The 22,800-nt window shown below is 45.7% G+C and overlaps 1 protein-coding gene across 8 annotated transcripts in view; it reads right to left on the bottom strand.

The window, feature by feature from the left end:
- The window catches only part of SERAC1 (serine active site containing 1), a 2,030,253-nt gene that overhangs the window by 1,388,424 nt on the left and 619,029 nt on the right, over positions 1 to 22,800 (bottom strand). For all 8 annotated transcript variants that reach the window (XM_069769365.1, XM_069769370.1, XM_069769372.1 and 5 more), the window contains one exon: positions 5,706 to 5,834. In XM_069769365.1, coding sequence (XP_069625466.1) covers positions 5,706 to 5,834 — 129 coding nt within the window. The remainder of the gene's footprint in view (positions 1 to 5,705; positions 5,835 to 22,800) is intronic.

Here is a 22,800-nt window from a genome sequence, read left to right as displayed (position 1 = left end):
CAGTAAGAGCGGAGTGTGGTTTTTTTTTTACTAAACCCATATTCAGGGTAAGGCCTAAGAATTTTTTTTATTTCGGGGACATTTGTGGGGATCCAGGAATGGGAATGAAAGGCAGTGAGTTGTTTAGGGAAATATATTGTCGGGCATATAAGTTTCGTTGGTGGACGATTAATAGCAGGACTAATGAAAATTTGGAAAAAATCAATGGGGGTAAGATTGGCAACATCTACTCTTATTCTAGGGACTGCAGAAAAAGGGGGGATTTGAGGGGAAAATTAGGTGTCATTATACCACAGCGGTGGGGGGACTGCGGTACTTGGTCCTGCCTCTGAAGCTTCAGCAGTGACGACTGACTCCGCTACCATCGGGCTGGGGGATCCCCTGGAGGAAGAGTCGTTGTCACTGTCTGAAAGCTGCTCTATTTAAGAGGCAGATTCTGTTTTTCTGCTGGAGCAAAGCAGGCTGTAAGCTTGCTCCGCGCTGAAACTTATGTGGGCCATTTTATTTATTTCCTCTGCTAACCCTAATCCTAATTATGTGTAACCCTAAAAAGATTATTTAAAAAAATTATTAAAAAAATAAATAAAAATGTTATAATCCTCTGCTTGTGATGCAGGGATTACGGAGAATGGGGGTGGGTAAACAGGATTCTTGTGGATGCATAAATTATATTTTTTTAGCATTGACAGGGCAGCACTTCAACTGTAGTCTCTCTATTCTCTCCCAGAACAACTACAGGGAGAGAAGAAAGAGGTACAACCTAAGCGCTGCCATGTTTTTCAAATATTAGGGGTTTTGATCACTGTGATAGGATCTATTACAGTAATCAAAACCCAGCAGCCAATAAGAAAATTCTCACTGGTTGCCGGGTGCCGGCCAGCAGATCTTGGCGGGCGCACTGTGCATGCGCCTGACATTTTCTTTCTGTCAAGGAGAAGAAGGGGGGCTAGGGGCCAGGGACAGCTTATTCGGGGCATAAGGTACCATGGGAGGCTAGGGGGATCCTATTTCTCTCCCCTCTGATGTGAGATCACATCAGAGGAGAGAGAAAATGCAAAACAGGTTATTTTTTTTTTGCCATTGTAGTTATATGGGGAGATCGCAACCCCGGGGGTCGGTAAAAACCTCCGGGGTTGCGATCGACCCGGGTGTCGCTGAAAACTGACCCCAATCAGGTTAAAAACCCAGCAGCCGGGTGCCGGCCAGCAGATCTTGGCGGACGCACTGCACATGCGCCCGTCATTTTCTTTCTGCCGGAGGAGACGGAGGGGGGCCAGGGACCGGGGGCCAGCTTTTCTGGTATATAAGGTACCGTGTGGGGCTCGGGGGATCCTATCTCTTTCCCTGATCACATCAGATGAAAGAGAAACTAAATGTAAAACCGGCCTTTTTTTGCCGCCGCCGTTATATGGTAATAATGGCGATTGAAAACTGGCAACCGAGACCCCGGAGAAAATCGGACTCTGGGGGGTGTGGGGGGCGCTATACATTTTTTTTCACGCCGTTAATTAATGGCACTGTGGTTTAAGTACCCTTAACTACCGCTGTTAAAAGGCGTATCAATGGTCATTAAGGGGTTAATGCACACGTGTTACAAAAAACTAGCAACAAAAATTCTCTAACATTATCCAGTTTCTAATCGAAACCCACATAAACACTGGACTTGTAGACAAAAAAGGCACTGGTATTGGCGGGCCATAGGTTCCTGTTGCATATCCTTAAAGGGAATCTGTCACCTCATTTTTCGCATATAAGCTGCGGCCACCGCCATTGGGGCTTATCTATAGCAATCTGTAATTGTCACGGAGTTACCGCGACAGAGCAGTACCAGAAGACCGCAGCGTCTGATGGCTACTGCTTCGCCGCTGAGAAGAAGTACCGTATTTTCCGCTTTGTAAGACGCACTTTTTTCCCCCAAAATTTGGGGGGAAAATGGGGGGTGCGTCTTACAATGCGGACATACCTTATCGGTGCTGCCGCTGCGGGTGTCCGATGCTTGCCGCCACACTATCCCCGATGCTGCCGTGTGCTGCTGCTGCCGCCGCGCTGTGTCCCCTGTGCTGCTGCCGCCGCGCTGTGTCCCCTGTACTGCCGCCGCGCTGTGTCCCCTGTGCTGCTGCCGCCGCGCTGTGTCACAGGTGCTTCCTGCCGCTCTCTGTCCCGTGCTGCATGTGGGGGCTCTCCAGTTCCATCCATGCCTTCCTGTGCAGTGGATTCTTTCCAGGAAAATGGCCGCCGGGAGGTCTCGGGAGATGAGATCTCAGTGCTGAAATCTCATCTCCTGAGATCTTGTTGCCGAGACCTTCATCTGCGCATGCGCCATCTCCCGGCGGCCATTTTCCCGGAAGGAATCCAACGAACAGGAAAGCATGGATGGAACTGCAGAGCTCCCCCATGCAGCACGGGACAGAGAGCAGCGGCAGCACCCGGCAGCATTAGACAGACCACGGCATCAAGCATCGGTAACACAGCACGGCAGCATCACCCGGTAAAAGAGCGCAGCAGCAAGCATCATGGATACAGCGTGGCAGAAGCACCCAGTAAAAAAAAGAGTGTGGCAGCAAGCATCAGGGACACAGCATGGTGGCAGCACCCGGCAGCAAGGGACAGAGTGCAATGGCAAGCTTCGGGGACACAGCATGGCGGCAGCACACGGCAGCATGGGACAGAGTGCGACGGCAACACCCACCTCCTGCAGCAGCAATGCTGAGACTCTGCTTCACCACAGCCACCACCCCGGTAAGCAATAAGATGCATGGATTATAAGAAGCACCACCATTTTATTAAAAATGTTTTTCTTCCTATTTTTCTCCTCAAAATTTGGGGTGCGTCTTATAATCCGGAGCGTCTTATAAAGCGAAAAATACGGTACTTCTCCGGTGTATTAAAGGTGTTTGTTTTCTTTCAGCAGGACAGAGGTTAATAGACCATGTGGAAATCCCTGCTTTCAGCTGTGCTCAGTTAGCCACTCCTCTCTCCTATAAAAGCTAGTCCTTCTGGTCTGATCCTTGTCTGAGATAGCACTTGCTAGATAAACCAGAAGTAGTGAGGAGTAGGAGAGCTGGAGGAGTTTATTGTTGTTTGGTTTGTACGCTTGGAAATTCCTCATCCTTACCTGCCTTATTTTCTTACCCCATCCTTCACACCCTGGTGAATACCTCTGTTATTTGTGAGAGTATATTTTGTGTGAGTGGAGTTTTCTTTTACTCTTGTCTTGGTACCCCTGTTTGTCGGGTTGGTATACTGTGGTACACGGTAGCGCCTCTCTTCCCCAGGTGGGGAAGGGGGACAGACGCAGGGCAGCAGTTAGGAGACAGGGCAAGGGCGGAGGCCCTGACATCCTCACCATCTGAGGTATCCCGGGAACAGGGCGACTTAGGGCGCCCCCTAGTGCTAGGGGCAGGAAAGGTGCCCCTGGTCTCAGTTTACTCGTGAGTCTATTCGTGACAGTAATGCTGTAGATAAGCCTCCGATGTAACCTGAAAGATAAGAAAAACAAGTTAGATTATACTTACCCAGGTGTGGTCTGGGTCCGATGGGCATCGCAGGTCCGGGTCCGGCGCATCCCATCTTCATACGATGTTGTCATCCTCCTTGCTTCGTGTCGCGGCTCCAGCGCAGGCGTACTGCAGTGCGCAGGCGCTGGGCCTCTCTGAGCTTTCCCGACACCTGCGCACTGCAGAACTTCGATCTGCCCTCATCAGAGAATAGTGCAGTGCCCCAGAGACCTGGTCGTTGCAGTAATGTCGCTCTGCCACTAAGGGGAGTGATGGTATGTCTGATGGCACTAAAGGAGTTCACCTGACCAGGTATCACCAGCACACATTACACTTCACACTCCGGCCACTAGGGGGAGCAAAAGGTTTTATTTATTAGGCCACTCCTCACACTGGTAAAACTAGGGGTTGGATAGGAAGTTAGTCAGAAGCTGACTGGGTTTTGTTCAGGCAACATCCCGTGGCAGGGGGTGTTGCGGGGAAGATTCAGGGGGGTCCCTGTCAGGCGTGGGAAACTGGCAGGTACCTAGCGACAAGAACAGAACGTTACGGAACCGCACCTGCACTACCTTGCGGCGGTATCCTAAGAAAGAGACACGAAGTGAAGGATATTGTGGACAGTGAGAAACGAGATCAAGCACAAAGGAGAGCCAGTAGGAATCGTGCCCCGAGATCGGCAACATCCTACTGAGGCGCGTAGCTGGTGGCCGGAACACAGAGGAAGTAATTGACTCTATGCCTTACTTCAAACTCTGCAGGAACGTTAATTATAGGTTGGTTGTCTACCTTACATCACCTAAGCAGACATAGGGGGCAACGCGTGGAGAGGGGCGTCTCTAGGGTCCCGGAAGAACTCCGAGCGTACCCGTCAAATGGGTGCATCCTATCCAGACCAACTTGGGGGACGGAGAACTAGAAAGAACTGGAACGAATGAGAATAGAAGTTGTGAGGACTATCCCTAATGCTCAGCAGGGAAGCACTACAACACACAGGCGCTAGTGGTAGGCACTGATTTCCACCTGCAAAGGGAACTCTGGATGTGCCTTCGGACCGGCCGGTCTCAGACAGCCCTGTTAACTGTGCTCTGGATTGAGGATCCTGAAGCCACCAGTAAAGAGGTAAAGAGACTGCAACCCTGTGTCCTCGTTATTGTCTGCACCTCACACCATCACCACCTACACTACTGGGAAGCCCTGGGGACTCACTTCACCTGTGGGAAGGTATACCATCTAGCTGCCATCACATCACCCCAGTGGACCCCAAGCAGCGTCGGTCACCCTGATCGAACACCACAGGTGGCGTCACGAAACCTTGACAGACTTGTATCACCTTTTATTGGACGCCCCTTAGCAGGGTCACGGACCGGGTCCAGCCACCGTGACAACCCCAGAACCGACACAGAGAGGACCGGTACCGAGTATCCCACGGCCCTGCGTCTGGGGGCACTCCAATTACGCCTGCGCATGAGCCGCGACAGAAGCAAGGAAGAGGACGTCATTGCATGAAGATGGGAGGCGCCGGACCTGGACCGCAACGGACCACCCCCCAGGTGAGTATAATATAACTTGTTTTTCTTATATTTCAGGTTACATCGGGGTAAATGCTGTAGATAAGCCCCTAATGGCGGTGGCCGCAGCTTATATGCGAAAAATGAGGCGACAGGTTCCCTTTAAGGAGAATCAATACTCTTTGTCTGTGATTATGAAGATATGTTCTCACTACGTTAAACCACGTCCATATGAATTATAGATGATGAGTTCACCTTATTACTATGCAAAATCCCAAAACCTCCACGACAACAACCTGCCTATTGGTAGACTGGCATTGGATTATCACGAAATACTAGTAACTTCATTATTAAAACCACTGAGTAACAGCAAAGAATCGCATCAGAAATGAAGTCATCTATCTCACTTGATTCAGACCAATTTGCTCTTTACAGACTGATAAAGAATCGTGAGCCTATTTTCATGGTTCAGTGGCCGGTTTGAAAAATGCACAATTTTAAAAAGGATTGTTCTTTTTTGTGAAAAAAATAAAAACAAAAACAACAACAAAATAAGTTAATTTGGCAATAAAATAATTTTTTTGATGTTCTAATCACTTTGAACTGATGAAAAACGATAATGCCCTCACTATCAAGAGTAAGAACAGACCCCACTTGTAGAACATTTATCAATAAGAAACATATAAATCTCTTCACTTACCCTTTGGGTCACTAGGGAATGACTGCTTTCTCTCAATGCTAATGATGTAAAATACTTTATGCACTGGTCAAGTTCTGTATGTGGAAGGGAAGACAGCAACTGATGAGCCTCATCCTCAATTGAATAGTTCTGTAACAATTAAAAAGTTGATATAGATTAAATAATATAGGGTATATAAGGACTAAGTTACTGTACACCATGTTCCAAAATATTATGCAAATTGGATTTTTAAGTGTCATGAAGATTTGTTTTGTTTTTCAAATAAACTCATGGATGGTATTGTGTCTCAGGGCTCAATGGATCACTGAAATCAATCTTAAACACGTGATAATTACTTTTCCAGGTGATTCTAATTAAAGAAAAACTACTTAAAAATGATGTTCCACATTATTAAGCAGGCCACAGCTTGCAAGTAACATGGGAAAGAAAAAGGAGCTGCAGAAAAGCATCAAATAGTGCAATTCCTTGGTCAAGGAATGAAAACATTAGATATTTCCTGAAAAGAGTACGATGATCTTAAGTTAAGAGATTTGTGGCTGAATCTGAGCACAGACGAGTTCGTACTGATAAAGGCATAATGAGGAAGGTTTCTGCCAGGCAAGTTCATCGGATTAAGAGAACAGCTGCTAAAAAGCCATTACAAACCAGCAAACAGATATTTGAAGCTGCTGGTGCCTCTGGAGTCCCTCGAACCTCAAGGTGTAGGGTCCTTCAAAGGCTTGCTGTGGTGCATAAACCTACTATTCGGCCACCCCTAAACAGTGTTCACGAGTAGAAATGGTTGCAGTGGGCCCAGACATACATGAAGACTAATTTTCAAACAGGCTTGTTTACTGATGAGTGATGAGTAACCCTGGATGGTTCAAATGGATGGAGTAGTGGATGGTTGGTGGATGGCCACCATGTCCCAACAAGGCTGCGACATCAGCAAGGAGGTGGAGGAGTCATGTTTTGGGTCGGAATCATGGGGAAACAGCTGGTAGGGCCCTTTGAGGTTCCTGAAGGTGTGAAAATGACTTCTGCAAAGTATATAGAGTTTCTGACTGACAACTTTCTTTCATGGTATAAAAAGCAGAAACATGCCTTCAGGAGCAGAATCATTTTCATGCATGACAATGCACCATCTCATGCTGCAAAGACTACCTCTGAATCATTGGCTGCTGTGGGCATAAAAGGAGATAAACTCATGGTGTGGCCACCATCTTCCCCTTAACTCAACCCTATAGAGAACCTTTGGAGTATCATCAAGCAAAAGATCTATGAGGGTGGGAGGCAGTTCACATCAAAACAGGAGCTCTGGGAGGCTATTCTGCATCATGCAAAGAAATACAAGCAGAAACTCTCCAAAAACTCACAAGTTCAATGGATGCAAGAATTGTGAAGGAGATATCAAAGAAGGGTTACTATGTGTTAGGAGTCGAGTTTCCTCTGCTGCACAGGGGGAATCTCGATCCGTCTCCGCTGCAGTCTCCCATTCTCCTCCAGCCGCAGTGGAGTCTGCTCAGCAGGGACGTCGCTCCCAGTGTCTTGCTCGCTCTCACTCTGTACAGAGAGTTACTGCTGCTTCTTCAGCTCCTGCCATTAAAGTCAGTGCTGGTCAGCGGCGAGCGGACTTCCCTGGGACTAAGTCCTTGTTTGCGCACACTGAGCATGCCCAGGGCAAGATCTCCCGTTGGAGATCGAGGGTCATGTGCTCAGGCTCTGCAGCACATTCCATTGGTCCTCTTGGCAGGTCCTGGAAGGGCAAAGTGTCCGTGGCCACTTCCTGTGCTGCAACTATATAAACTGCGCATGACCGCACGGCCATGCGCTAGTGTACAATTGAATACGTGTGTTTGTTGTGAGTGCAAGTCGTTCATTAAATACCCCTACCCTATTGTATGACTGTTCGCGTATGGAGTATGGCTGCTATCTAGCGCCCGACAAATCACTCAACGTGTCACACACGTGTCAGCGTCTATTGCTGTGACTGCCAGTGCGGCGCCACGCGCCAGTAGTGCGCTTCCTGACCCACGTCTGGGTGCTTAGTGGTGCCTGCCAGCACGGCACAGTTCGCACTTCGGTGCTCTAATTATAAGTGTTGCCTTTACACACCCAGTTGAGGTGTTGTGCCAGCAAGGGTCTAATCGGACTTCAATCCTAGTTGGGGTTAAGTTCGCTGACTGCTTGCTCGCCTTCTATGTGCGGTACCGCGATCCTGTGATGCAACAGGATCGCTTCCTTCACGTTGGGTGAGGTTTAACCCACATGTGTATTCTTATGAGTACCGCCATATAGTCCGTTGTTACTTATGGAAACAGGAACACATGGGCTACTTGCACAGTGAACAAGTCTGTATGATCATGTTCACACACCACCAAGAAACCTGAAGACACAAAAGAGAATAGTAAAACCAAAAACACTCAGTTTGAAAAAATGTTGCAGTAATCCGCAAGTGCTAGTAAAAGATGTAAAAAACAGGGTATTTGGTTGATACGTTTTTTGCAAAAAATGTATACTAAGCTGCTCTACCAATCTTCACGGTATACCCTTATCAGAGCAGTCCTAACTAATGTATGCAATCCCTATCTGATGTATTTAAAAACCTGATCATCTGTATATAACCTGTGTGAACAGGGTTCAGAGAGGAAAAAATCCATGTGTGCATACAGGGTAGAACAGCTTTTGTGCAGATAGCCCAAGAGGAGTGGTGGAACTCCCCAGTCTTGTAGACACAAGAGAACAATTATGGAAACAGGAATACATGGGCTACTTGCACAGTGAACAAGTCTGTATGATCATGTTCACACACCACCAAGAAACCTGAAGACACAAAAGAGAATAGTAAAACCAAAAACACTCAGTTTGAAAAAATGTTGCAGTAATCCGCAAGTGCTAGTAAAAGATGTAAAAAACAGGGTATTTGGTTGATACGTTTTTTGCAAAAAATGTATACTAAGCTGCTCTACCAATCTTCACGGTATACCCTTATCAGAGCAGTCCTAACTAATGTATGCAATCCCTATCTGATGTATTTAAAAACCTGATCATCTGTATATAACCTGTGTGAACAGGGTTCAGAGAGGAAAAAATCCATGTGTGCATACAGGGTAGAACAGCTTATGTTCTCTTGTGTCTACAAGACTGGGGAGTTCCACCACTCCTCTTGGGCTATCTGCACAAAAGCTGTTCTACCCTGTATGCACACATGGATTTTTTCCTCTCTGAACCCTGTTCACACAGGTTATATACAGATGATCAGGTTTTTAAATACATCAGATAGGGATTGCATACATTAGTTAGGACTGCTCTGATAAGGGTATACCGTGAAGATTGGTAGAGCAGCTTAGTATACATTTTTTGCAAAAAACGTATCAACCAAATACCCTGTTTTTTACATCTTTTACTAGCACTTGCGGATTACTGCAACATTTTTTCAAACTGAGTGTTTTTGGTTTTACTATTCTCTTTTGTGTCTTCCGTTGTTACTTAGCAGCAGGTTCCATCTCTGCACGGTGGACCCCGGGCTGCGAACGCACCATACACTATCAGTCTTATTATTTGGTGCGTTCCGCTAGCCCTAACATTACACTAGCGCCAGGGTCTGGCTAGTAATGACGGACAAACAGCAATCACTGCGGTATATACAGCAGCTGGAGGGTTGGTTGGCGGCTCTCGAGAGCGCAACCTCAGCTGTGGATGTTACCGCAGTTGCTGTACAGGCTGCCAGCGTGGCTGCAGCAACTTTGTCCATTGCCACCCCTGTTCCGACATTTTCTTGCCTCCCGCTGCCAGAAAAATTTTCTGGTAATAGCAAATTTTGTAGGGGATTTGTGAGTCAGTGCTCTATCCATCTCGAGCTTCTGGCTGCACGTTTCCCCACAGAGCGGGCTAAGGTGGGATTTATTGTGTCTCTATTATCGGACAGGGCGTTGGAATGGGCTACGCCGCTGTGGGAGCGTGGCGATCGTGTGGTGCAGAGTGCTCCTCTGTTTTTGAGCACTTTGAAACAGGTCTTTTTAGGACCTCAAGTCACCCATGACACTGCGCTCCAACTGCTGGCATTAACTCAGGGAGAGTCCTTGGTCAGTCATTTTGCCGTCCAATTCCGCACTTTAGCATCTGAGCTGGAATGGTCGGATAAAGCCCTTATCCCCATATTTTGGAGGGGCTTGGCTGACCACGTAAAGGACGCTCTGGCCACTAGGGAGATTCCTGCCACACTGGAGGAGTTAATAACTGTCTCCACTCGAATTGACCTCCGTTTTAACGAGCGGAGGTTAGAGCGAGCCCAGTGTAGGCAGAGGTTTCGGCTGGCTCCTACTTTTGCCAAACCTCTGGAATCTCCGGTCCTGGTTCCTGAGTCACATGAGGCCAGGGAAGTGTCACAAGCGGGATCTAAGTCCCGGACCGCTTGTGCACTCAGGGTCTGTCATGTTTGCCAGCAGTCTGGACATTTAGCCACCAGATGTCCTCAGCGGTCGAGGAAACGTCAGCGTCTAGTGGTCGTAGGTGGAGGTACACTAGACACGGCGACGTTTGCCTCTAAATTGTCCTTTAAGGGGACAATTACTATTGGCTCATTCTCCCACTCGGTAGAGCTCTGCGTGGATTCTGGGGCGGAGGGCAATTTTATGTCTTCTGCCTTCGCCCAACGCCACGCAATACCTCTGGTTATGCTAGCTCAACCTGTAACGGTACGAGTGGTGAATGGGTCGACTCTGCCCTCACAGATAACTCACCAGACCATCCCTTTTACTCTGTCCATGTCGCCATCTCATCAGGAGATTATTTCTCTGCTCGTCATTCCTGAGGGAATTGATGAGGTCCTGTTGGGAATACCTTGGCTACGGTACCACTCTCCTCATATCGAGTGGTCCTCAGGCAGAATTCTGGGATGGGGTTAATCTTGTGGGGGTAGGTGTCAGAGGGAGTGCGTTCAGGTTGCTACAACAGAGGTACCCGCAGATCTTTCCTCTCTCCCCAAGCAGTATTGGTCTTATGCAGACGTATTCTCCAAAAAGGCAGCGGAGAACCTTCCGCCCCATCGCCCCTATGACTGTCCTATTGACCTCTTGCCTGGTGCTGAGCCTACCCGGGGTCGAGTCTATCCGCTATCTCTCCCGGAGACGGAGGCAATGTCACAGTACATCCAGGAAAATCTGGCAAGAGGGTTCATCAGGAAGTCAGTGTCACCTGCTGGGGCAGGGTTCTTCTTCGTGCAGAAGAAGAGTGGGGAATTGCGCCCATGCATAGATTACAGGGGTCTTAACGCCATCACCGTTAAGAATAAATACCCTTTGCCTTTAATATCTGAACTATTCGATAGGCTTCGGGGAGCAAGGGTATTTACTAAACTGGATCTGCGGGGTGCTTACAACCTGATTCGCATCCGTGAGGGGGACGAATGGAAGACGGCTTTTAACACCAGGGATGGGCACTATGAATATCTGGTGATGCCCTTCGGGCTCTGTAATGCCCCAGCCGTTTTCCAAGACTTTATGAACGATATCTTCCGGGATATGCTTTCCACCTCGGTCGTAGTCTATCTGGATGATATTCTCATCTACTCTCCAGATATTGACTCCCACCGGAGAGATGTTTGCAAAGTCTTCGACCTCCTACGGGCAAACTCCCTCTATGCCAAGTTGGAGAAGTGTATGTTTGAGCAGGAGTCCTTACCGTTCCTAGGCTACATCATCTCAGCCCAGGGATTGGCTATGGATCCTGCCAAACTACAGGCTGTGATGGACTGGCAGGAACCCCATTCTCTTAAAGCGGTGCAGCGCTTTATGGGGTTCATCAATTATTATCGCCAGTTCATCCCGCACTTCTCAACTTTGGTAGCTCCCTTGGTTGCCCTCACCAAGAAGGGGGCAAATCCCAAATTGTGGTCTGAGGAGGTCTCCATGGCCTTTATCTCTATAAAGTCACACTTCGCTAGCGCTCCCATTCTTCATCGCCCCGATGTTGATAATCCATTTATCATGGAGGTGGACGCCTCTTCTGTTGGTGCTGGAGCAGTCCTCTTCCAAAAGGATGCTCAAGGTCGGAAGCATCCTTGCTTCTTTTTCTCCAAGACCTTCGCACCAGCAGAGAGGAATTATTCCATCGGGGACAGGGAGTTGCTAGCCATGAAGTTGGCTTTCTCGGAGTGGAGACATCTCTTGGAGGGAGCACGTTTTCCCTTCCAAGTCTTCACAGATCACAAAAATTTGGTGTATCTGCAGACAGCTCAGCGGTTGAATTCTCGCCAGGCCAGATGGTCCTTGTTCTTCTCCCGGTTTCATTTCACCCTTCATTTCCTTTCTGGGGAGAAGAACATTCGGGCCGACGCTCTCTCTCGCTCCGTTGTATCATCTGCGGAGGAGGAGCCTCGGCTTATTGTCCCCACCGAGAGTTTGAGAACCGTGGCCTCGGTTTCGCTGGAGTCTGTGCCCCTGGGCAAGACTTTTGTTCCATCTAGTTTGCGACCGGAGGTTCTCTCTTGGGCGCACTCGTCCAGGGTGGGTGGACATTTTGGTACTAAAAGGACATCAGAGTTACTGGCGAGGACATACTGGTGGCCGCATATGGCTCGTGATGTCGCGGAGTACGTTCGGGCGTGTGTCTCTTGCGCCAGGAACAAGACTCTTCGGCAACGGCCAGCTGGTTTGCTTTATCCTCTGCCCGTGGCTGACAGGCCCTGGGAGATGGTCGGGATGGACTTTGTGGTGGGCTTACCCAAGTCTCGTAACTGCACCATTATCTGGGTGATCACCGACCATTTTTCCAAAATGGTGCATTTGGTGCCTCTTCCTCGGCTACCATCTGCACGGGCGTTGGCTGTCCTGTTTATCAAGCATATCTTTCGCTTACACTGTATGCCAGACAAAATTGTTAGTGACCGGGGTCCCCAGTTTGCGTCTCGATTCTGGAGGGAGCTTTGTCGTCTACTCAGTATTGAGTTAAATCTCTCTTCGGCATATCATCCCGAGACGAATGGGTTGGTAGAAAGGGCCAACCAGACCTTGGTCACATATCTGCGACATTTTGTTTCGGCCAGACAGGATGACTGGGCATCCTTGCTACCGTGGGCAGAGTTTGCACTTAACAATGCCGTAGCCGACTCCACCGGTCAGACTCCATTCCTCTTAAATTACGGCCAGCATCCGCGTGTTCCTGTGCCCATGCCTGTGTCTTCCGCTGATCCCAGGGTGGCAGACTGGGCTGTGGAGGCACGGGACATTTGGGATCGCACGCAGGATGCCATTCGGGCCTCCAAGGAGAGAATGAGGTCCTCCGCCGATGTTCATCGGCGCCCCACTCCGACTTTTGCCCCTGGCGACTTGGTGTGGCTCTCTGCCCATAACATCAGGCTGCGAGTTGAGTCCACTAAGTTTGCTCCTCGCTACTTGGGTCCCTTCAAGGTTCTCGAACAGGTTAATCCTGTGGTCTACCGCCTGGCTCTTCCTCCACGCTTGGGTATCACCGACACCTTTCATGTGTCCCTCTTGAAACCCGTATACATGTTCCGGTTTTCCGAGTCATCTGCCGGGACATCGGGTTCGTCTACGGACGATTACGAGGTGAATGCTATTTTGGGGTGCAAGGTGGTACGCGGCAAAAAGTTTTATTTGGTGGATTGGAAGGGTTATGGTCCAGAGGACAGGTCTTGGGAGCCTGCTGAAAACATTCGGGCCCCACAGCTCATTGCTGCCTTCGAGCGTAGCGAGGCCCAAGGAGGGGGGGCCCTAGGAGGGGGGGTAATGTTAGGAGTCGAGTTTCCTCTGCTGCACAGGGGGAATCTCGATCCGTCTCCGCTGCGGTCTCCCATTCTCCTCCAGCCGCAGTGGAGTCTGCTCAGCAGGGACGTCGCTCCCAGTGTCTTGCTCGCTCTCACTCTGTACAGAGAGTTACTGCTGCTTCTTCAGCTCCTGCCATTAAAGTCAGTGCTGGTCAGCGGCGAACGGACTTCCCTGGGACTAAGTCCTTGTTTGCGCACACTGAGCATGCCCAGGGCAAGATCTCCCGTTGGAGATCGAGGGTCATGTGCTCAGGCTCTGCAGCACATTCCATTGGTCCTCTTGGCAGGTCCTGGAAGGGCAAAGTTTCCGTGGCCACTTCCTGTGCTGCAACTATATAAACTGCGCATGACCGCACGGCCATGCGCTAGTGTACAATTGAATACGTGTGTTTGTTGTGAGTGCAAGTCATTCATTAAATACCCATACCCTAGTGTATGACTGTTCGCGTATGGAGTATGGCTGCTATCTAGCGCCCGACAAATCACTCAACGTGTCACACACGTATCAGCGTCTATTGCTGTGACCGCCAGTGCGGAGCCACGCGCCAGTAGTGCGCTTCCTGACCCACGTCTGGGTGCTTAGTGGTGCCTGCCAGCACGGCACAGTTCGCACTTCGGTGCTCTAATTATAAGTGTTGCCTTTACACACCCAGTTGAGGTGTTGTGCCAGCAAGGGTCTAATCGGACTTCAATCCTAGTTGGGGTTAAGTTCGCTGACTGCTTGCTCGCCTTCTATGTGCAGTACCGCGATCCTGGGACGCAACAGGATCGCCTCCTTCACGTTGGGTGAGGTTTAACCCACGTGTGTATTCTTATGAGTACCGCCATATAGTCCGTTGTTACTTAGCAGCAGGTTCCATCTCTGCACGGTGGACCCCGGGCTGCGAACGCACCATACACTATCAGTCTTATTATTTGGTGCGTTCCGCTAGCCCTAACACTATGTTAACATGTAAGTTGGCCTGTTAGGATGTTTTGGAGTTAAATAGCTTTTTTGTTCAGTGAATGTGACCTCCTAATGCTATAAATTCAACAAATGAGCATTTTCAGTTCTTTAAAACATATAAATGTTTAGAGATTCTACTGTGCCTCATAATTTGGAACAGTGCATTTTGAGTTTTTATTCACTTTGGAGATTATACTGTTATCATTGGAAGGTTTCTTCAATAAAATTCCATGTATACTCTAACGGGTGATGACTTTTATTAGACTGACTGTCATTTGCACCGACTATTTAGGAAAATCTGAGAAAAATATAATTTGCATAATAATTTGGAACATTGTGTACATAACATTGAATCTAATATAATAATCTATGTAATGGAATCAGTCACCAAGTGTTTGTTCCTCCATCTGAGAGCAGCACAATGTAGTAGCAGAGACCATGATTCTAGCCATGTGTTACTTACTGGGCTGGTTAATGTATTTTTTTTGTTTTTATAAAATCACTGTTTTATCAGCAGCATAATAGGTTTCCAGTAGAATTCCAAGAGACCACATCCAAATCCAAAACTTGTCTTTATTGTAATCCATATAAAAACACATGCAAGTCAACCCATTTAGTGCATATATCTTACAGGTACAAGTCCCAGGAAGCCATCAGATAAGGTAAACACATTTCAGACCTACAGTGGGAAAAATAAGTATTTGCTATACTGCCAATTTTGCAAATGTTCCCACCTACAAAAAATAGAAAGTTTTTTAATTTTTATTGTATGTACACTTCAACTGTGAGAGACTGAATCTTAACCCCTTAAGCCACAAGGGTGATTTGCACGTTAATGACCGGGCCAATTTTTACAATTCTGACCACTGTCCCTTTGAGGTTATAACTCTGGAACGCTTCAAAGGATTCTGATGATTCTGACACTGTTTTCTCGAGACATATTGTACTTCATGATAATGGTAAAATTTATTCGATAAGTCTTGTGTTTATTTGTGAAAAAAATGGAAATCTGGCGAAAATTTTGCAATTTTCAAACTTTGAATTTTTATGCCATTAAATCACAGAGATATGTCACATAAAATACTTAATAATTAACATTTCCCACATGTTTACTTTACATCAGCACAATTTTGGAACCAACAGTTTTTTTGTTAGGGAGTTATAAGGGTTAAAAGTTAACCAGCAATTTCTCATTTTTACAACACCATTTTTTTTTTAGGGTCCACATCTCATTTGAAGTCATTTTGAGGGGTCTATATGATAGAAAATACCCAAGTGTGACACCATTCTAAAAACTGCACCACTCAAGGTGCTCAAACCACATTTAAGAAGTTTATTTACCCTTCAAGTGTTTCACAGGAATTTTTGTAATATTTAAATAAAAATGAACATTTAACTTTTTTTTCATACAAAATTTATTTCAGCTCCAATTTGATTTATTTTACCAAGGGTAATAGGAGAAAACGGACCCCAAAAGTTATTGTACAATTTGTCCTGAGTACTCCCATACCCCATATGTGGGGGTAAACCACTGTTTGGGCGCATGGCAGAGCTCGGAACGGAAAGAGCGCTATTTGACTTTTCAATGCAAAATTGACTGGAATTGAGATGGGAAGCCATGTTGCGTTTGGAGAGCCCCTGATGTGCCTAAACATTGAAACCCCCCACAAGTGACACCATTTTGGAATGTAGACCCCCTAAGGAACTTATCTAGATGTGTGGTGAGCACTTTGACTCACCTAGGGCTTCACAGAAGTGTATAATGCAGAGCCTAAAAAATCATATTTTTTCACAAAATGACCTTTTCGCCCCCAATTTTTATTTTCCCAAGGGTAAGAGAAGAAATTGGACCCAAAAAGAAGTTGTGCAATTTGTCCTGAGTACGCTGATATTCCATATGTGGGGATAAACCACTGTTTGGGCGCATAGCAGAGCTCGGAAGGGAAGGAGCACCGTTTGACTTTTCAATGCAAAATTGACTGGAATTGAAATGTTGCGTTTGGAGAGCCATTGATGTGCCTAAACATTAAAACCCCCAAAAGTGACACCATTTTGGAAAGTAGACCCCCTAAGGAACTTATCTAGATGTGTTGTGAGAGCTTTGAACCCCCACGTGTTTCACTACAGTTTATAACGCAGAGCCGTGAAAATAAAAATATTTTTTTTTCCCACAAAAATTATTTTTTAGCCCCCTGTTTTGTATTTTCCCAAGGGTAACAGGAGAAATTGGACTCCAAAAGTTTTTGTCCAATTTGTCCTGAGTATGCTGATACCCCATATGTGGGGGGAACCACCGTTTGGGTGCATGGCAGAGCTCGGAAAGGAAGGAGCACCATTTGGAATGCAGACTTAGATGGATTGGTCTGCAGGCGTCACATTGCGTTTGCAGAGCCCCTAATGTACCTAAATAGTAGAAACCCCCCACAAGTGACCCCATATTGGAAACTAGACCCCCTAAGCAACTTATCTAGATGTGTTGTGAATACTTTGAACCCCCAAGTGTTTCACTACAGTTTATAGCGCAGAGCCATGAAAATAAAAATCATTTTTTCCTACAAAAATGGTTTTTTAGCTCCCCAAATTTTTATTTCCCCAAGGGTAGCAAGAGAAATTTGACCCCAAAAGTTGTTGTCCAATTTGTCCTGAGTACGCTGATACCCCATATGTTGGGGTAAACCCCTGTTTGGGTGTACGGGAAAGCTCAGAAGGGAAGGAGCACGGTTTTTCTTTTTCAACGCAGAATTGGCTGGAAATGAGATCGGACGCCATGTCGCGTTTGGAGAGTCCCTGATGTGCCTAAACAGTGGAAACTCCCATTTCTAACTGAAACCCTAACCCCAACCCTACCCCTAGCCCTCATCCTAACCCTAGCCCTAATAGGAAAATGGAAATAAATGCATTTTTAAATTTTATTATTTTTCCCAAACTGAAGGGGGGTTTGATTTACTTTTATAGCGGGTTTTTTAGCCGATTTTTATGATTGACAGCTGTCACACACTAAAAGACGCTTTTTATTGCAAAAAAATAGTTTTTGTGTCTCCACGTTTTGAGAGCTATATTTTTTCCATATTTTGGTCCACAGAGTCATGTGAGCCTTGTTTTTTGCGAGACGAGTTCACGTTTTTAATGGTAACATTTTCAGGTACGTGACATGTTTTGATCGCTTTTTATTCCGATTTTTGTGAGGCAGAATGACCAAAAACCAGCTATTCATCAATTTCTTTTGATGGGGGGGTGGGGGGGCATTTATACCATTCCACGTTTGGTAAAATTGATAAAGCAGTTTTATTGTTCGAGTCAGTACGATTACAGCGATACCTCATTTATATAATATTTTTTATGTTTTGGCGCTTTTATACGATAAAAACTATTTTATAGAAAAAATAATTATTTTTTTATCGCTTTATTCTGAGGACTATAACTTTTTTATTTTTTTGCTGATGATGCTGCATGGTGGCTCATTTTCTGCGGGACAAGATGATGTTTTCAGCGGTACCATGGTTATTTATATCCATCTTTTTGATCGAGTGTTATTCCACTTCTTGTTCAGTCGGTATGATAATAAAGCGTTTTTTTTTGCCTTTTTTTTTTTAACGCATTCACTGAAAGGGTTAACTAGCGGGACAGTTTTATAGGTGGGTCATTACAGACATGGCGATACTAAATATGTGTACTTTTATTGTTTTTTATTATTTAGATAAAGCAATGTATTTATGGGAACAATATTTTTTTTTTCCTTTATTTAGGATTTTTTTTTTTTTACACATATGAATATTTTTTTCTTACTTTATAACTTTGCCCCAGGGGAGGGGGATGGGGGGAATCATGTAATAGGGTCAGATCGCTGATCTGACACTTTGCTGTGCTCTGACATGCAGGGCTGCAGGCTTACCAGCGCTTGCTCTGAGCAGGCGCTGGTAAGCCTCCTCCCTGCAGGACCCGGATGCAGCCCCACGACCATTTTAGATCAGGGAGAAGAAAGTAGGAGATCCTCAGAGCAACGCGATCACATTCGTTGCTCCGAGGGACTCAGGGAAGCACGCAGGGAGCCCCCTCCCTGCGCGATGCTTCCCTATACTTCCTGAACACTGTGATAATGTTTGATCGCAGTGTGCCAGGGGTTAATGAGCCAGGGGCGGTTCGTGACCGCTCCTGGCACATAGTGCCGGATGTCAGCTGCGATAGGCAGCTGACACTCGGCCGCACTCCCCCCGTGAGCGCGGCCGATCGCATATGACGTACTATCCCGTCACTGGGAATTAAGTCCCAGGTCACCTTGACGGGATAGTACATCATATGGGATAAAGGGGTTAAAAAAAATCCAGAAACTCACATTGTATGATTATTACATAACTAAATTGCATTTTATTGCATGAAATAAGTGTTTGGTCACCTACCAACCAGAAAGAATTGTGGCTCTCACAGACCCATTAGTTTTTAAGAAGCCCTTGTCTTACTCTGCACTTATTACCTGTATTAATTGTGCCTGTTTGAACTCCGTTACTAGAGAAGAGCGGACTCTATCGGAAAATATTCACCAGTTTCATAATCAGCACGAATGTAGCGCATTGGGGTTCATAGTAACATAGTAACATAGTTAGTAAGGCCGAAAAAAGACATTTGTCCATCCAGTTCAGCCTATATTCCATCATAATAAATCCCCAGATCTACGTCCTTCTACAGAACCTAATAATTGTATGATACAATATTGTTCTGCTCCAGGAAGACATCCAGGCCTCTCTTGAGCCCCTCGACTGAGTTCGCCATCACCACCTCCTCAGGCAAGCAATTCCAGATTCTCACTGCCTTCACAGTAAAGAATCCTCTTCTATGTTGGTGGAAAAACCTTCTCTCCTCCAGACGCAAAGAATGCCCCCTTGTGCCCGTCACCTTCCTTGTTATAAACAGATCCTCAGCGAGATATTTGTATTGTCCCCTTATATACTTATACATGGTTATTAGATCGCCCCTCAGTCGTCTTTTTTCTAGACTAAATAATCCTAATTTCGCTAATCTATCTGGGTATTGTAGTTCTCCCATCCCCTTTATTAATTTTGTTGCCCTCCTTTGTACTCTCTCTAGTTCCATTATATCCTTCCTGAGCACCGGTGCCCAAAACTGGACACAGTACTCCATGTGCGGTCTAACTAGGGATTTGTACAGAGGCAGTATAATGCTCTCATCATGTGTATCCAGATCTCTTTTAATGCACCCCATGATCCTGTTTGCCTTGGCAGCTGCTGCCTGGCACTGGCTGCTCAAGGTAAGTTTATCATTAACTAGGATCCCCAAGTCCTTCTCCCTGTCAGATTTACCCAGTGGTTTCCCGTTCAGTGTGTAATGGTGATATTGATTCCTTCTTCCCATGTGTATAACCTTACATTTATCATTGTTAAACCTCATCTGCCACCTTTCAGCCCAAGTTTCCAACTTATCCAGATCCATCTGTAGCAGAATACTATCTTCTCTTGTATTAACTGCTTTACATAGTTTTGTAGCATCTGCAAATATCGATATTTTACTGTGTAAACCTTCTACCAGATCATTAATGAATATGTTGAAGAGAACAGGTCCCAATACCGACCCCTGCGGTACCCCACTGGTCACAGCGACCCAGTTAGAGACTATACCATTTATAACCACCCTCTGCTTTCTATCACTAAGCCAGTTACTAACCCATTTACACACATTTTCCCCCAGACCAAGCATTCTCATTTTGTGTACCAACCTCTTGTGCGGCACAGTATCAAGCGCTTTGGAAAAATCGAGATATACCACGTCCAATGACTCACCGTGGTCCAGCCTATAGCTTACCTCTTCATAAAAACTGATTAGATTGGTTTGACAGGAGCGATTTCTCATAAACCCATGCTGATATGGAGTTAAACAGTTATTCTCATTGAGATAATCAAGAATAACATCCCTCAGAAACCCTTCAAATATTTTACCAACAATAGAGGTTAGACTTACTGGCCTATAGTTTCCAGGTTCACTTTTAGAGCCCTTTTTGAATATTGGCACCACATTTGCTATGCGCCAGTCCTGCGGAACAGACCCTGTCGCTATAGAGTCCCTAAAAATAAGAAATAATGGTTTATCTATTACATTACTTAGTTCTCTTAGTACTCGTGGGTGTATGCCATCCGGACCCGGAGATTTATCTATTTTAATCTTATTTAGCCGGTTTCGCACCTCTTCTTGGGTTAGATTGGAGACCCTTAACCCCTTCATGACCCAGCCTATTTTGACCTTAAAGACCTTGCCGTTTTTTGCAATTCTGACCAGTGTCCCTTTATGAGGTAATAACTCAGGAACGCTTCAACGGATCCTAGCGGTTCTGAGATTGTTTTTTCGTGACATATTGGGCTTCATGTTAGTGGTAAATTTAGGTCAATAAATTCTGCGTTTATTTGTGATAAAAACGGAAATTTGGCGAAAATTTTGAACATTTTGCAATTTTCACATTTTGAATTTTTATTCTGTTAAACTAGAGAGATATGTGACACAAAATAGTTAATAAATAACATTTCCCACATGTATACTTTACATCAGCACAATTTTGGAAACAAAATTTTTTTTTGCTAGGAAGTTATAAGGGTTAAAATTTGACCAGCGATTTCTCATTTTTACAACGAAATTTACAAAACCATTTTTTTAGGGACCACCTCACATTTGAAGTCAGTTTGAGGGGTCTATATGGCTGAAAATACCCAAAAGTGACACCATTCTAAAAACTGCACCCCTCAAGGTACTCAAAACCACATTCAAGAAGTTTATTAACCCTTCAGGTGCTTCACAGCAGCAGAAGCAACATGGAAGGAAAAAATGAACATTTAACTTTTTAGTCACAAAAATTATCTTTTAGCAACAATTTTTTTATTTTCCCAATGGTAAAAGGAGAAACTGAACCACGAAAGTTGTTGTCCAATTTGTCCTGAGTATGCTGATACCTGATATGTGGGGGTAAACCACTGTTTGGGCGCACGGCAGGGCTTGGAAGGGAAGGAGCGCCATTTGACTTTTTGAATAAAAAATTGGCTCCACTCTTTAGCGGACACCATGTCACGTTTGGAGAGCCCCCGTGTGCCTAAAAATTGGAGCTCCCCCACAAGTGACCCCATTTTGGAAACTAGACGCCCCAAGGAACTTATCTAGATGCATAGTGAGCACTTTGAACCCCCAGGTGCTTCACAAATTGATCCGTAAAAATTAAAAAGTACTTTTTTTTCACACAAAAAATTATTTTCGCCTCAATTTTTTCATTTTCACATGGGTAACAGGATAAAATGGATCCTAAAATTTGTTGGGCAATTTCTCCTGAGTACACCAATACCTCACATGTGGGGGTAAACCACTGTTTGGGCACATGGTAAGGTTCGGAAGGGAAGGAGCGCCATTTGACTTTTTGAATGAAAAATTATCTTCATCGTTAGCGGACACCATGTCGCGTTTGGAGAGACCCTGTGTGCCTAAACATTGGTGCTCCCCCCCAAGTGACCCCATTTTGGAAACTAGACCCCCCAAGGAACTTATCTAGATGCCTAGTGATCACTTTAAACCCTCAGGTGCTTCACAAATTGATCTGTAAAAATGAAAAAGTACTTTTTTTTCACACAAAAAATTATTTTCGCCTCAATTTTTTCATTTTCACATGGGCAATAGGATAAAATGGATCATAAAATTTGTTGGGCAATTTCTCCCGAGTACGCCGATACCTCATATGTGGGGGTAAACCACTGTTTGGGCACACGGCAGGGCTCGGAAGGGAAGGCGTGCCATTTGACTTTTTGAATGGAAAATTAGCTCCAATTGTTAGCAGACACCATGTCGCGTTTGGAGAGCCCCTGTGTGCCTACACATTGGAGATCCCCCACAAGTGACCCCATTTTGGAAACTAGACCCCCCAAGGAACTTATCTAGATGCATAGTGAGCACTTTGAACCCCCAGGTGCTTCACAAATTGATCCGTAAAAATTAAAAAGTACTTTTTTTTCACACAAAAAATTATTTTCGCCTCAATTTTTTCATTTTCACATGGGTAACAGGATAAAATGGATCCTAAAATTTGTTGGGCAATTTCTCCTGAGTACACCAATACCTCACATGTGGGGGTAAACCACTGTTTGGGCACATGGTAAGGCTCGGAAGGGAAGGAGCGCCATTTGACTTTTTGAATGAAAAATTATCTCCATCGTTAGCGGACACCATGTCGCGTTTGGAGAGACCCTGTGTGCCTAAACATTGGCGCTCCCCCACAAGTGACCCCATTTTGGAAACTAGACCCCCCAAGGAACTTATCTAGATGCCTAGTGATCACTTTAAACCCTCAGGTGCTTCACAAATTGATCTGTAAAAATGAAAAAGTACTTTTTTTTCACACAAAA

Source organism: Ranitomeya imitator, chromosome 5 (assembly GCF_032444005.1).
Source record: "Ranitomeya imitator isolate aRanImi1 chromosome 5, aRanImi1.pri, whole genome shotgun sequence".
NCBI classification, from domain to species: domain Eukaryota; kingdom Metazoa; phylum Chordata; class Amphibia; order Anura; family Dendrobatidae; genus Ranitomeya; species Ranitomeya imitator.
This window is presented reverse-complemented; position numbering and strand designations above follow the sequence as displayed.